Here is a 14899-nt window from a genome sequence, read left to right as displayed (position 1 = left end):
TCAGCTGTGCTTCATACCGAGAGAGAGAGAGAGAGAGAGAGAGAGGGGTCAGAGCAGGGGTCATTCTGCACTACAGTATGTTAATAATGAATATATCACAATGCTGGCACTCAGCTGTGCTTCATACCGAACTACAACCCCTTGTCCCTTGTATTATAAATGATGTTCATTAATCATCATGTCTCATCTGCTTCCTTCCCCAGGAAAAGCTGGACTTGGGGCCAAAGAAGGAGGTGGACGGGATGGGTGTTCCTGACATCAAGTATGGGGACTCCGTGTGTTATGTCCAACATGTGGACACCTGTCTGTGGCTCACCTACCAGGCCATGGACGCTAAGTGTGCACGCATGGGCGGCGTGCAGAGGAAGGTACAGCACATCTCCTCTCTGCTCCTCGGACCCACAACACAGTACAGCCCTTAACATACAGCACATCACTGTCTCCTCTGCTCTCTGCTCCTCTGACCCACAATACAGTACAGCCCTTAACATACAGCACATCACTGTCTCCTCTGCTCTCTGCTCCTCTGACCCACAACACAGTACAGCCCTTAACATACAGCACATCACTGTCTCCTCTCTGCTCCTCTGACCCACAATACAGTACAGCCATTAACATACTGCACATCACTGTCTCCTCTCTGCTCCTCTGACCCACAATACAGTACAGCCATTAACATACAGCACATCACTGTCTCCTCTACTCTCTGCTCCTCTGACCCACAATACAGTACAGCCATTAACATACAGCACATCACTGTCTCCTCTCTGCTCCTCTGACCCACAATACAGTACAGCCATTAACATACAGCACATCACTGTCTCCTCTACTCTCTGCTCCTCTGACCCACAATACAGTGCAGCCATTAACATACAGCACATCACTGTCTCCTCTCTGCTCCTCTGACCCACAATACAGTACAGCCCTTAACATACAGCACATCACTGTCTCCTCTCCTCTCTGCTCCTCTGACCCACAATACAGTACAGCCATTAACATACAGCACATCACTGTCTCCTCTCTGCTCCTCTGACCCACAATACAGTACAGCCATTAACATACAGCACATCACTGTCTCCTCTCTGCTCCTCTGACCCACAATACAGTACAGCCATTAACATACAGCACATCACTGTCTCCTCTACTCTCTGCTCCTCTGACCCACAATACAGTGCAGCCATTAACATACAGCACATCACTGTCTCCTCTCTGCTCCTCTGACCCACAATACAGTACAGCCCTTAACATACAGCACATCACTGTCTTCTCTCCTCTCTGCTCCTCTGACCCACAATACAGTACAGCCATTAACATACAGCACATCACTGTCTCCTCTCTGCTCCTCTGACCCACAATACAGTACAGCCCTTAACATACAGCACATCACTGTCTCCTCTGCTCTCTGCTCCTCTGACCCACAATACAGTACAGCCATTAACATACAGCACATCACTGTCTCCTCTCCTCTCTGCTCCTCTGACCCACAATACAGTACAGCCCTTAACATACAGCACATCACTGTCTCCTCTGCTCTCTGCTCCTCTGACCCACAATACAGTACAGCCCTTAACATACAGCACATCACTGTCTCCTCTCCTCTCTGCTCCTCTGACCCACAATACAGTACAGCCCTTAACATACAGCACATCACTGTCTCCTCTCCTCTCTGCTCCTCTGACCCACAATACAGTACAGCCCTTAACATACAGCACATCACTGTCTCCTCTCCTCTCTGCTCCTCTGACCCACAATACAGTACAGCCCTTAACATACAGCACATCACTGTCTCCTCTCCTCTCTGCTCCTCTGACCCACAATACAGTACAGCCATTAACATACATCACATCACTGTCTCCTCTGCTCTCTGCTCCTCTGACCCACAATACCCCATAATGACATTACAATACCCCATAATGACATGACAATACCCCATAATGACATTACAATACCCCATAATGACATGACAATACCCCATAATGACATCACAATACCCCATAATGACATCACAATACCCCATAATGACATCACAATACCCCATAATGACATCACAATACACCATACTGACATCACAATACCACATAATGACATCACAATACCCCATAAGGACAAAGCAAAAAAAAAAAAGTTTTAGAAATTTTTGCAAATGTATAAAAAAACACAACTGAAATTTTACATTTAAATAAGTTTTCAGACCCTTTACTCAGTACTTTGTTGAATAACCTTTGGAAGAGATTACAGCTTTGAGTCTTCTTGGTTAGGACGCTACAAACTTGGCACACCTTTATTTGGGGAGTTTTTCCCATTCTTCTCTGCAGATCCTCTCAAGCTCTGTCAGGTTGGATGTGGAACCTCGCTGCACAGCTATTTTCAGGTCTCTCCAGAGATGTTCGATGGGGTTCAAGTTTGGGCTCTGGCTGGGCCACTCAAGAGCATTCAGGGACTTGTCCAAAGCCACTCCTGCGTTGTCTTGGCTGTGTGGTTTGGTCGTAGTCCTATTGGAAGGTGAACCTTCACCCCAGTCTGAGGTCCTGAGAACCCCGGAGCACCAACCACCATAATGCTTCACCGTAGGGATGGTGCCGGGTTTCCTCCAGACGTGATGCTGCCACCACCATGCTTCACCGTAGGGATGGTGCCTGGTGTCCTCCAGACGTGATGCTGCCACCACCATGCTTCACCGTAGGGATGGTGCCTGGTTTCCTCCAGACGTGATGCTGCCACCACCATGCTTCACCGTAGGGATGGTGCCGGGTTTCCTCCAGACGTGATGCTGCCACCACCATGCTTCACCGTAGGGATGGTGCCTGGTGTCCTCCAGACGTGATGCTGCCACCACCATGCTTCACCGTAGGGATGGTGCCTGGTTTCCTCCAGACGTGATGCTGCCACCACCATGCTTAACCGTAGGGATGGTGCCTGGTGTCCTCCAGACGTGATGCCAAGAGGGTTGTCATGTGTTTTTTTTACTGAGGACTGGCTTCCATCTGGTCACTCTACCATAAAGCTTCTCCCATCTCCATAGAGGAACTCTGTAGCTCTGTCAGAGTGACCATCGGGTTCTTGGTCACCTCCCTGACCAAGGCCCTTCTCCCTGAATGCTCAGTTTGTCTGGGTGGCCAGCTCTAGGAAGAGTCTTGGTGGTTCCACGTTTTTTCCATTAAAGAATGATGGAGGCCACTGTCTCGGGGAGATCTTTCAATGCTACCGAAATGTGTTGGTACTCTTGCCCAGATCTGTGCCTCGACACAATCCTGTCTCTGAGATCTACGGACAATTCCTTCAACCTCATGGCTTGGTTTTTGCTCTGAAATGCACAGTCGGACTCCAATCAAGTTGTAGAAACATCTCAAGGATGATCAATGTTAACAGGATCCCCCGAATCTCATAACTATTATTGTAAATAAGGTTTTTCAGTTTTTTCTTGTTTTTATACATTTCCAAACATTTCTAAAACACTTTTTTTTTTTTGCTTTGTCATTATTTGGTATTGTGTGTAGATTAATTAGGAACATTTTCAAATGTAATCCATGTTTAGGCTGTGGGAAAAGGAGTGGGCATCAACCTGCAGCACCAGAGGTGAACCACTCTCATCAGAAGATCTAAAACATAGCCTGCGTCCCAGCTTCAACCCTATTCACATTAGTGCACTTCATAGGGCACTACTTTTGACCAGGGCTCATAGGGCTCTGTTCAAAAGTAGTGCACTTCATAGGGAATAGGTATAGGACCCTGCCGAGTCCCCAGTCAATCAATCAATAAAATATATTTATAAAGCCCTTTTTACATCAGCTGAAGTCTCAAAGTGCTGTACAGAAGCCCCAAACAATGCAGGTGTAGAAGCAATGCAGGTGCAGAGGGCTAGGAAAAACTCCCTTGAAAGCCAGGGACCTAGGAAGAAACCTAGAGAGGAACCAGGCTATGAGGGGTAGCAAGTCCTCTTCTGGCTGTGCAAAGTTATCTATAGAGGATACTGTCGGACCCAGCCTGGTCCCTAGGAGAAGGTGTCTGGTCTCAGCTCGTCTCCATGGTTTCCTCAGCCGGTCGACTAACATCCCGGCGTCCAGCAGGAGCAGTTATGACTCACAGACTTTTATAAATGTCTTCCTAACGAGCTCTTCTCAATCAGCTCCAGGCCGTCTCGCTGGAATAAAACCATTAAGCTGCGCTTATCATATAATTAAAGCCATTAGGCTAAGCTAACCGTGTCAGAAACACACTCATTCTGATGAATAAAACCATTAGCATTATTGTGCTAAGCTAACAGTGTCAAAGAGCCAGCCGTTCTGTCTCCCCGTTTGTGTATGTGACATTTATCAATTCAGAAAGATGGGTTTTCAGACAGGGATATGTTCTGATGAGAGAGGTTCAGTTTAACCTCTGAGTCGTGTGAATTTGTAGTATGGTGTAATGATGTTTTCGGCGTAGCCATTATGCTAAGCTAACAGTGTCAGAAACCTCCCGTTCTGTCTCAATGCTAAGCTAACAGTGTCAGAAACCTCCCGTTATGTCTCAATGCTAAGCTAACAGTGTCAAAGATAACAGTCAGAAACCTCCCGTTCTGTCTTGATGCTAAGCTAACAGTGTCAAAGCTAACCATGTCAGAAAACCTCTCCCGTTCTGTCTCAGTGTCTGCAGAACGTGACAATGTGTCTGTTTCAGGCCATCATGCACCACGAGGGTCACATGGACGATGGGTTGACCCTGTCCCGCTCGCAACACGAGGAGTCCCGTACCGCACGGGTCATACGCAGTACCGTCTTCCTGTTCAACCGATTCATCAGGTGGGGACACACAGTACACACTGCTCTAGGTGAAGCATGGAGACACACAGTACACACTGCTCTAGGTGAAACATGGAGACACACAGTACACACTGCTCTAGGTGAAGCATGGAGACACACAGTACACTCTGCTCTAGGTGAAGCACTCTGCTCTAGGTGAAGCATGGGGACACACAGTACACACTGCTCTAGGTGAAGCATGGAGACACACAGTACACACTGCTCTAGGTGAAGCATGGAGACACACAGTACACACTGCTCTAGGTGAAGCATGGAGACACACAGTACACACTGCTCTAGGTGAAACATGGAGACACACAGTACACACTGCTCTAGGTGAAGCATGGGGACACACAGTACACACTGCTCTAGGTGAAGCATGGAGACACACAGTACACACTGCTCTAGGTGAAGCATGGAGACACACAGTACACACTGCTCTAGGTGAAGCATGGAGACACACAGTACACACTGCTCTAGGTGAAGCATGGAGACACACAGTACACACTGCTCTAGGTGAAGCATGGAGACACACAGTACACACTGCTCTAGGTGAAGCATGGAGACACACAGTACACACTGCTCTAGGTGAAACATGGAGACACACAGTACACACTGCTCTAGGTGAAGCATGGAGACACACAGTACACACTGATCTAGGTGAAGCATGGAGACACACAGTACACACTGCTCTAGGTGAAGCATGGAGACACACAGTACACACTGCTCTAGGTGAAGCATGGAGACACACAGTACACACTGCTCTAGGTGAAGCATGGAGACACACAGTACACACTGCTCTAGGTGAAACATGGGGACACACAGTACACACTGCTCTAGGTGAAGCATGGAGACACACAGTACACTCTGCTCTAGGTGAAGCATGGGGACACACAGTACACACTGCTCTAGGTGAAGCATGGAGACACACAGTACACACTGCTCTAGGTGAAGCATGGGGACACACAGTACACACTGCTCTAGGTGAAGCATGGAGACACACAGTACACACTGCTCTAGGTGAAGCATGGAGACACACAGTACCCACTGCTCTAGGTGAAGCATGGGGACACACAGTACACACTGCTCTAGGTGAAGCATGGAGACACACAGTACACACTGCTCTAGGTGAAGCATGGAGACACACAGTACACACTGCTCTAGGTGAAGCATGGGGACACACAGTACACACTCCTCTAGGTGAAGCATGGAGACACACACTGCTCTAGGTGAAGCATGGGGACACACAGTACACACTGCTCTAGGTGAAGCATGGAGACACACAGTACACACTGCTCTAGGTGAAGCATGGAGACACACAGTACACACTGCTCTAGGTGAAGCATGGAGACACACAGTACATACTGCTCTAGGTGAAACATGGAGACACACAGTACACACTGCTCTAGGTGAAGCATGGAGACACACAGTACACACTGCTCTAGGTGAAGCATGGAGACACACAGTACACACTGCTCTAGGTGAAACATGGAGACACACAGTACACACTGATCTAGGTGAAACATGGAGACACACAGTACACACTGCTCTAGGTGAAGCATGGAGACACACAGTACACACTGCTCTAGGTGAAGCATGGAGACACACAGTACACACTGCTCTAGGTGAAACATGGAGACACACAGTACACACTGCTCTAGGTGAAACATGGAGACACACAGTACACACTGCTCTAGGTGAAGCATGGAGACACACAGTACACACTGCTCTAGGTGAAACATGGAGACACACAGTACACACTGCTCTAGGTGAAACATGGGGACACACAGTACACACTGCTCTAGGTGAAGCATGGAGACACACAGTACACACTGATCTAGGTGAAGCATGGAGACACACAGTACACACTGCTCTAGGTGAAACATGGAGACACACAGTACACACTGCTCTAGTTGAAGCATGGAGACACACAGTACACACTGCTCTAGGTGAAGCATGGAGACACACAGTACACACTGCTCTAGGTGAAGCATGGAGACACACAGTACACACTGCTCTAGGTGAAACATGGAGACACACACTGCTCTAGGTGAAACATGGAGACACACAGTACACACTGCTCTAGGTGAAACATGGAGACACACAGTACACACTGCTCTAGGTGAAACATGGAGACACACAGTACACACTGCTCTAGGTGAAGCATGGAGACACACAGTACACACTGCTCTAGGTGAAACATGGAGACACACAGTACACACTGCTCTAGGTGAAACATGGAGACACACAGTACACACTGCTCTAGGTGAAGCATGGAGACACACAGTACACACTGCTCTAGGTGAAACATGGAGACACACAGTACACACTGCTCTAGGTGAAACATGGGGACACACAGTACACACTGCTCTAGGTGAAGCATGGAGACACACAGTACACACTGATCTAGGTGAAGCATGGAGACACACAGTACACACTGCTCTAGGTGAAGCATGGAGACACACAGTACACACTGCTCTAGTTGAAGCATGGAGACACACAGTACACACTGCTCTAGGTGAAGCATGGAGACACACAGTACACACTGCTCTAGGTGAAGCATGGAGACACACAGTACACACTGCTCTAGGTGAAACATGGAGACACACACTGCTCTAGTTGAAACATGGAGACACAAAGTACACACTGCTCTAGGTGAAACATGGAGACACACAGTACACACTGCTCTAGGTGAAACATGGAGACACACAGTACACACTGCTCTAGGTGAAACATGGAGACACACAGTACACACTGCTCTAGGTGATACATGGAGACACACACTCCTCTAGGTGAAACATGGAGACACACACTACTCTAGGTGAAACATCGGGACACACACTCCTCTAGGTGAAACATGGAGACACATACTGCTCTAGGTGAAACATGGGGACACACACTGCTCTAGGTGAAACATGGGGACACACACTGCTCTAGGTGAAACATGGGGACACACAGTACACACTCCTCTAGGTGAAACATGGAGACGCACACTCCTCTAGGTGAAACATGGGGACACACACTCCTCTAGGTGAAACATGGAGACACACACTACTCTAGGTGAAACATGGGGACACACACTCCTCTAGGTGAAACATGGGGACACACACTCCTCTAGGTGAAACATGGGGACACACACTCCTCTAGGTGAAACATGGGGACACACACTCCTCTAGGTGAAACATGAGGACACACACTCCTCTAGGTGAAACATGGAGACACACACTCCTCTAGGTGAAACATGGAGACACACACTGCTCTAGGTGAAACATGGAGACACACAGTCCTCTAGGTGAAACATGGAGACACACAGTACACACTCCTCTAGGTGAAACATGGAGACACACAGTACACACCCCTCTAGGTGAAACATGGGGACACACACTCCTCTAGGTGAAACATGGAGACACACACTCCTCTAGGTGAAACATGGAGACACACACTCCTCTAGGTGAAACATGAGGACACACACTCCTCTAGGTGAAACATGGAGACACACACTCCTCTAGGTGAAACATGGGGACACACACTCCTCTAGGTGAAACATGGAGACACACAGTACACACTCCTCTAGGTGAAACATGGAGACACACACTGCTCTAGGTGAAACATGGGGACACACACTCCTCTAGGTGAAACATGGAGACACACAGTACACACTCCTCTAGGTGAAACATGGAGACACACACTCCTCTAGGTGAAACATGGAGACACACACTCCTCTAGGTGAAACATGGGGACACACACTCCTCTAGGTGAAACATGAGGACACACACTCCTCTAGGTGAAACATGGAGACACACACTGCTCTAGGTGAAACATGGAGACACACAGTCCTCTAGGTGAAACATGGAGACACACAGTACACACTCCTCTAGGTGAAACATGGGGACACACACTCCTCTAGGTGAAACATGAGGACACACACTCCTCTAGGTGAAACATGAGGACACACACTCCTCTAGGTGAAACATGGAGACACACACTCCTCTAGGTGAAACATGGAGACACACACTCCTCTAGGTGAAACATGGAGACACACAGTACACACTCCTCTAGGTGAAACATGGAGACACACACTCCTCTAGGTGAAACATGGGGACACACACTCCTCTAGGTGAAACATGGAGACACACAGTACACACTCCTCTAGGTGAAACATGGAGACACACACTCCTCTAGGTGAAACATGGAGACACACACTCCTCTAGGTGAAACATGGGGACACACACTCCTCTAGGTGAAACATGAGGACACACACTCCTCTAGGTGAAACATGGAGACACACACTGCTCTAGGTGAAACATGGAGACACACAGTCCTCTAGGTGAAACATGGAGACACACAGTACACACTGCTCTAGGTGAAGCATGGAGACACACAGTACACTCTGCTCTAGGTGAAGCACCCTGCTCTAGGTGAAGCATGGGGACACACAGTACACACTGCTCTAGGTGAAGCATGGAGACACACAGTACACACTGCTCTAGGTGAAGCATGGAGACACACAGTACACACTGCTCTAGGTGAAGCATGGAGACACACAGTACACACTGCTCTAGGTGAAACATGGAGACACACAGTACACACTGCTCTAGGTGAAGCATGGGGACACACAGTACACACTGCTCTAGGTGAAGCATGGAGACACACAGTACACACTGCTCTAGGTGAAGCATGGAGACACACAGTACACACTGCTCTAGGTGAAGCATGGAGACACACAGTACACACTGCTCTAGGTGAAGCATGGAGACACACAGTACACACTGCTCTAGGTGAAGCATGGAGACACACAGTACACACTGCTCTAGGTGAAGCATGGAGACACACAGTACACACTGCTCTAGGTGAAACATGGAGACACACAGTACACACTGCTCTAGGTGAAGCATGGAGACACACAGTACACACTGATCTAGGTGAAGCATGGAGACACACAGTACACACTGCTCTAGGTGAAGCATGGAGACACACAGTACACACTGCTCTAGGTGAAGCATGGAGACACACAGTACACACTGCTCTAGGTGAAGCATGGAGACACACAGTACACACTGCTCTAGGTGAAACATGGGGACACACAGTACACACTGCTCTAGGTGAAGCATGGAGACACACAGTACACTCTGCTCTAGGTGAAGCATGGGGACACACAGTACACACTGCTCTAGGTGAAGCATGGAGACACACAGTACACACTGCTCTAGGTGAAGCATGGGGACACACAGAACACACTGCTCTAGGTGAAGCATGGAGACACACAGTACACACTGCTCTAGGTGAAGCATGGAGACACACAGTACCCACTGCTCTAGGTGAAGCATGGGGACACACAGTACACACTGCTCTAGGTGAAGCATGGAGACACACAGTACACACTGCTCTAGGTGAAGCATGGAGACACACAGTACACACTGCTCTAGGTGAAGCATGGGGACACACAGTACACACTCCTCTAGGTGAAGCATGGAGACACACACTGCTCTAGGTGAAGCATGGGGACACACAGTACACACTGCTCTAGGTGAAGCATGGAGACACACAGTACACACTGCTCTAGGTGAAACATGGGGACACACAGTACACACTGCTCTAGGTGAAGCATGGAGACACACAGTACACACTGATCTAGGTGAAGCATGGAGACACACAGTACACACTGCTCTAGGTGAAGCATGGAGACACACAGTACACACTGCTCTAGTTGAAGCATGGAGACACACAGTACACACTGCTCTAGGTGAAGCATGGAGACACACAGTACACACTGCTCTAGGTGAAGCATGGAGACACACAGTACACACTGCTCTAGGTGAAACATGGAGACACACACTGCTCTAGTTGAAACATGGAGACACACAGTACACACTGCTCTAGGTGAAACATGGAGACACACAGTACACACTGCTCTAGGTGAAACATGGAGACACACAGTACACACTGCTCTAGGTGAAACATGGAGACACACAGTACACACTGCTCTAGGTGATACATGGAGACACACACTCCTCTAGGTGAAACATGGAGACACACACTACTCTAGGTGAAACATCGGGACACACACTCCTCTAGGTGAAACATGGAGACACATACTGCTCTAGGTGAAACATGGGGACACACACTGCTCTAGGTGAAACATGGGGACACACACTGCTCTAGGTGAAACATGGGGACACACAGTACACACTCCTCTAGGTGAAACATGGAGACGCACACTCCTCTAGGTGAAACATGGGGACACACACTCCTCTAGGTGAAACATGGAGACACACACTACTCTAGGTGAAACATGGGTACACACACTCCTCTAGGTGAAACATGGGGACACACACTCCTCTAGGTGAAACATGGGGACACACACTCCTCTAGGTGAAACATGGGGACACACACTCCTCTAGGTGAAACATGAGGACACACACTCCTCTAGGTGAAACATGGAGACACACACTCCTCTAGGTGAAACATGGAGACACACACTGCTCTAGGTGAAACATGGAGACACACAGTCCTCTAGGTGAAACATGGAGACACACAGTACACACTCCTCTAGGTGAAACATGGAGACACACAGTACACACCCCTCTAGGTGAAACATGGGGACACACACTCCTCTAGGTGAAACATGGAGACACACACTCCTCTAGGTGAAACATGGAGACACACACTCCTCTAGGTGAAACATGAGGACACACACTCCTCTAGGTGAAACATGGAGACACACACTCCTCTAGGTGAAACATGGGGACACACACTCCTCTAGGTGAAACATGGAGACACACAGTACACACTCCTCTAGGTGAAACATGGAGACACACACTGCTCTAGGTGAAACATGGGGACACACACTCCTCTAGGTGAAACATGGAGACACACAGTACACACTCCTCTAGGTGAAACATGGAGACACACACTCCTCTAGGTGAAACATGGAGACACACACTCCTCTAGGTGAAACATGGGGACACACACTCCTCTAGGTGAAACATGAGGACACACACTCCTCTAGGTGAAACATGGAGACACACACTGCTCTAGGTGAAACATGGAGACACACAGTCCTCTAGGTGAAACATGGAGACACACAGTACACACTCCTCTAGGTGAAACATGGGGACACACACTCCTCTAGGTGAAACATGAGGACACACACTCCTCTAGGTGAAACATGAGGACACACACTCCTCTAGGTGAAACATGGAGACACACACTCCTCTAGGTGAAACATGGAGACACACACTCCTCTAGGTGAAACATGGAGACACACAGTACACACTCCTCTAGGTGAAACATGGAGACACACACTCCTCTAGGTGAAACATGGGGACACACACTCCTCTAGGTGAAACATGGAGACACACAGTACACACTCCTCTAGGTGAAACATGGAGACACACACTCCTCTAGGTGAAACATGGAGACACACACTCCTCTAGGTGAAACATGGGGACACACACTCCTCTAGGTGAAACATGAGGACACACACTCCTCTAGGTGAAACATGGAGACACACACTGCTCTAGGTGAAACATGGAGACACACAGTCCTCTAGGTGAAACATGGAGACACACAGTACACACTGCTCTAGGTGAAGCATGGAGACACACAGTACACTCTGCTCTAGGTGAAGCACTCTGCTCTAGGTGAAGCATGGGGACACACAGTACACACTGCTCTAGGTGAAGCATGGAGACACACAGTACACACTGCTCTAGGTGAAGCATGGAGACACACAGTACACACTGCTCTAGGTGAAGCATGGAGACACACAGTACACACTGCTCTAGGTGAAACATGGAGACACACAGTACACACTGCTCTAGGTGAAGCATGGGGACACACAGTACACACTGCTCTAGGTGAAGCATGGAGACACACAGTACACACTGCTCTAGGTGAAGCATGGAGACACACAGTACACACTGCTCTAGGTGAAGCATGGAGACACACAGTACACACTGCTCTAGGTGAAGCATGGAGACACACAGTACACACTGCTCTAGGTGAAGCATGGAGACACACAGTACACACTGCTCTAGGTGAAGCATGGAGACACACAGTACACACTGCTCTAGGTGAAACATGGAGACACACAGTACACACTGCTCTAGGTGAAGCATGGAGACACACAGTACACACTGATCTAGGTGAAGCATGGAGACACACAGTACACACTGCTCTAGGTGAAGCATGGAGACACACAGTACACACTGCTCTAGGTGAAGCATGGAGACACACAGTACACACTGCTCTAGGTGAAGCATGGAGACACACAGTACACACTGCTCTAGGTGAAACATGGGGACACACAGTACACACTGCTCTAGGTGAAGCATGGAGACACACAGTACACTCTGCTCTAGGTGAAGCATGGGGACACACAGTACACACTGCTCTAGGTGAAGCATGGAGACACACAGTACACACTGCTCTAGGTGAAGCATGGGGACACACAGTACACACTGCTCTAGGTGAAGCATGGAGACACACAGTACACACTGCTCTAGGTGAAGCATGGAGACACACAGTACCCACTGCTCTAGGTGAAGCATGGGGACACACAGTACACACTGCTCTAGGTGAAGCATGGAGACACACAGTACACACTGCTCTAGGTGAAGCATGGAGACACACAGTACACACTGCTCTAGGTGAAGCATGGGGACACACAGTACACACTCCTCTAGGTGAAGCATGGAGACACACACTGCTCTAGGTGAAGCATGGGGACACACAGTACACACTGCTCTAGGTGAAGCATGGAGACACACAGTACACACTGCTCTAGGTGAAGCATGGAGACACACAGTACACACTGCTCTAGGTGAAGCATGGAGACACACAGTACATACTGCTCTAGGTGAAACATGGAGACACACAGTACACACTGCTCTAGGTGAAGCATGGAGACACACAGTACACACTGCTCTAGGTGAAGCATGGAGACACACAGTACACACTGCTCTAGGTGAAACATGGAGACACACAGTACACACTGATCTAGGTGAAACATGGAGACACACAGTACACACTGCTCTAGGTGAAGCATGGAGACACACAGTACACACTGCTCTAGGTGAAGCATGGAGACACACAGTACACACTGCTCTAGGTGAAACATGGAGACACACAGTACACACTGCTCTAGGTGAAACATGGAGACACACAGTACACACTGCTCTAGGTGAAGCATGGAGACACACAGTACACACTGCTCTAGGTGAAACATGGAGACACACAGTACACACTGCTCTAGGTGAAACATGGGGACACACAGTACACATTGCTCTAGGTGAAGCATGGAGACACACAGTACACACTGATCTAGGTGAAGCATGGAGACACACAGTACACACTGCTCTAGGTGAAACATGGAGACACACAGTACACACTGCTCTAGTTGAAGCATGGAGACACACAGTACACACTGCTCTAGGTGAAGCATGGAGACACACAGTACACACTGCTCTAGGTGAAGCATGGAGACACACAGTACACACTGCTCTAGGTGAAACATGGAGACACACACTGCTCTAGGTGAAACATGGAGACACACAGTACACACTGCTCTAGGTGAAACATGGAGACACACAGTACACACTGCTCTAGGTGAAACATGGAGACACACAGTACACACTGCTCTAGGTGAAGCATGGAGACACACAGTACACACTGCTCTAGGTGAAACATGGAGACACACAGTACACACTGATCTAGGTGAAACATGGAGACACACAGTACACACTGCTCTAGGTGAAGCATGGAGACACACAGTACACACTGCTCTAGGTGAAACATGGAGACACACAGTACACACTGCTCTAGGTGAAACATGGGGACACACAGTACACACTGCTCTAGGTGAAGCATGGAGACACACAGTACACACTGATCTAGGTGAAGCATGGAGACACACAGTACACACTGCTCTAGGTGAAACATGGAGACACATAGTACACACTGCTCTAGTTGAAGCATGGAGACACACAGTACACACTGCTCTAGGTGAAGCATGGAGACACACAGTACACACTGCTCTAGGTGAAGCATGGAGACACACAGTACACACTGCTCTAGGTGAAACATGGAGACACACACTGCTCTAGTTGAAACATGGA

At 48.7% G+C, this 14899-nt stretch overlaps 1 protein-coding gene across 1 annotated transcript in view; it reads left to right on the top strand.

Annotated features, from left to right (window-relative positions):
* The window catches only part of LOC135531254 (ryanodine receptor 2-like), a gene marked incomplete at its 5' end in the record, with an annotated part of 111308 nt that overhangs the window by 81393 nt on the left and 15016 nt on the right, over positions 1-14899 (top strand). Inside the window, 2 exons of the mRNA XM_064959381.1 lie at positions 204-368; positions 4660-4781. Coding sequence (XP_064815453.1) covers positions 204-368; positions 4660-4781 — 287 coding nt within the window. The remainder of the gene's footprint in view (positions 1-203; positions 369-4659; positions 4782-14899) is intronic.

The sequence above is a fragment of the Oncorhynchus masou genome, unplaced genomic scaffold, assembly GCF_036934945.1.
Source record: "Oncorhynchus masou masou isolate Uvic2021 unplaced genomic scaffold, UVic_Omas_1.1 unplaced_scaffold_1564, whole genome shotgun sequence".
Taxonomy (NCBI): domain Eukaryota; kingdom Metazoa; phylum Chordata; class Actinopteri; order Salmoniformes; family Salmonidae; genus Oncorhynchus; species Oncorhynchus masou.
This window is presented reverse-complemented; position numbering and strand designations above follow the sequence as displayed.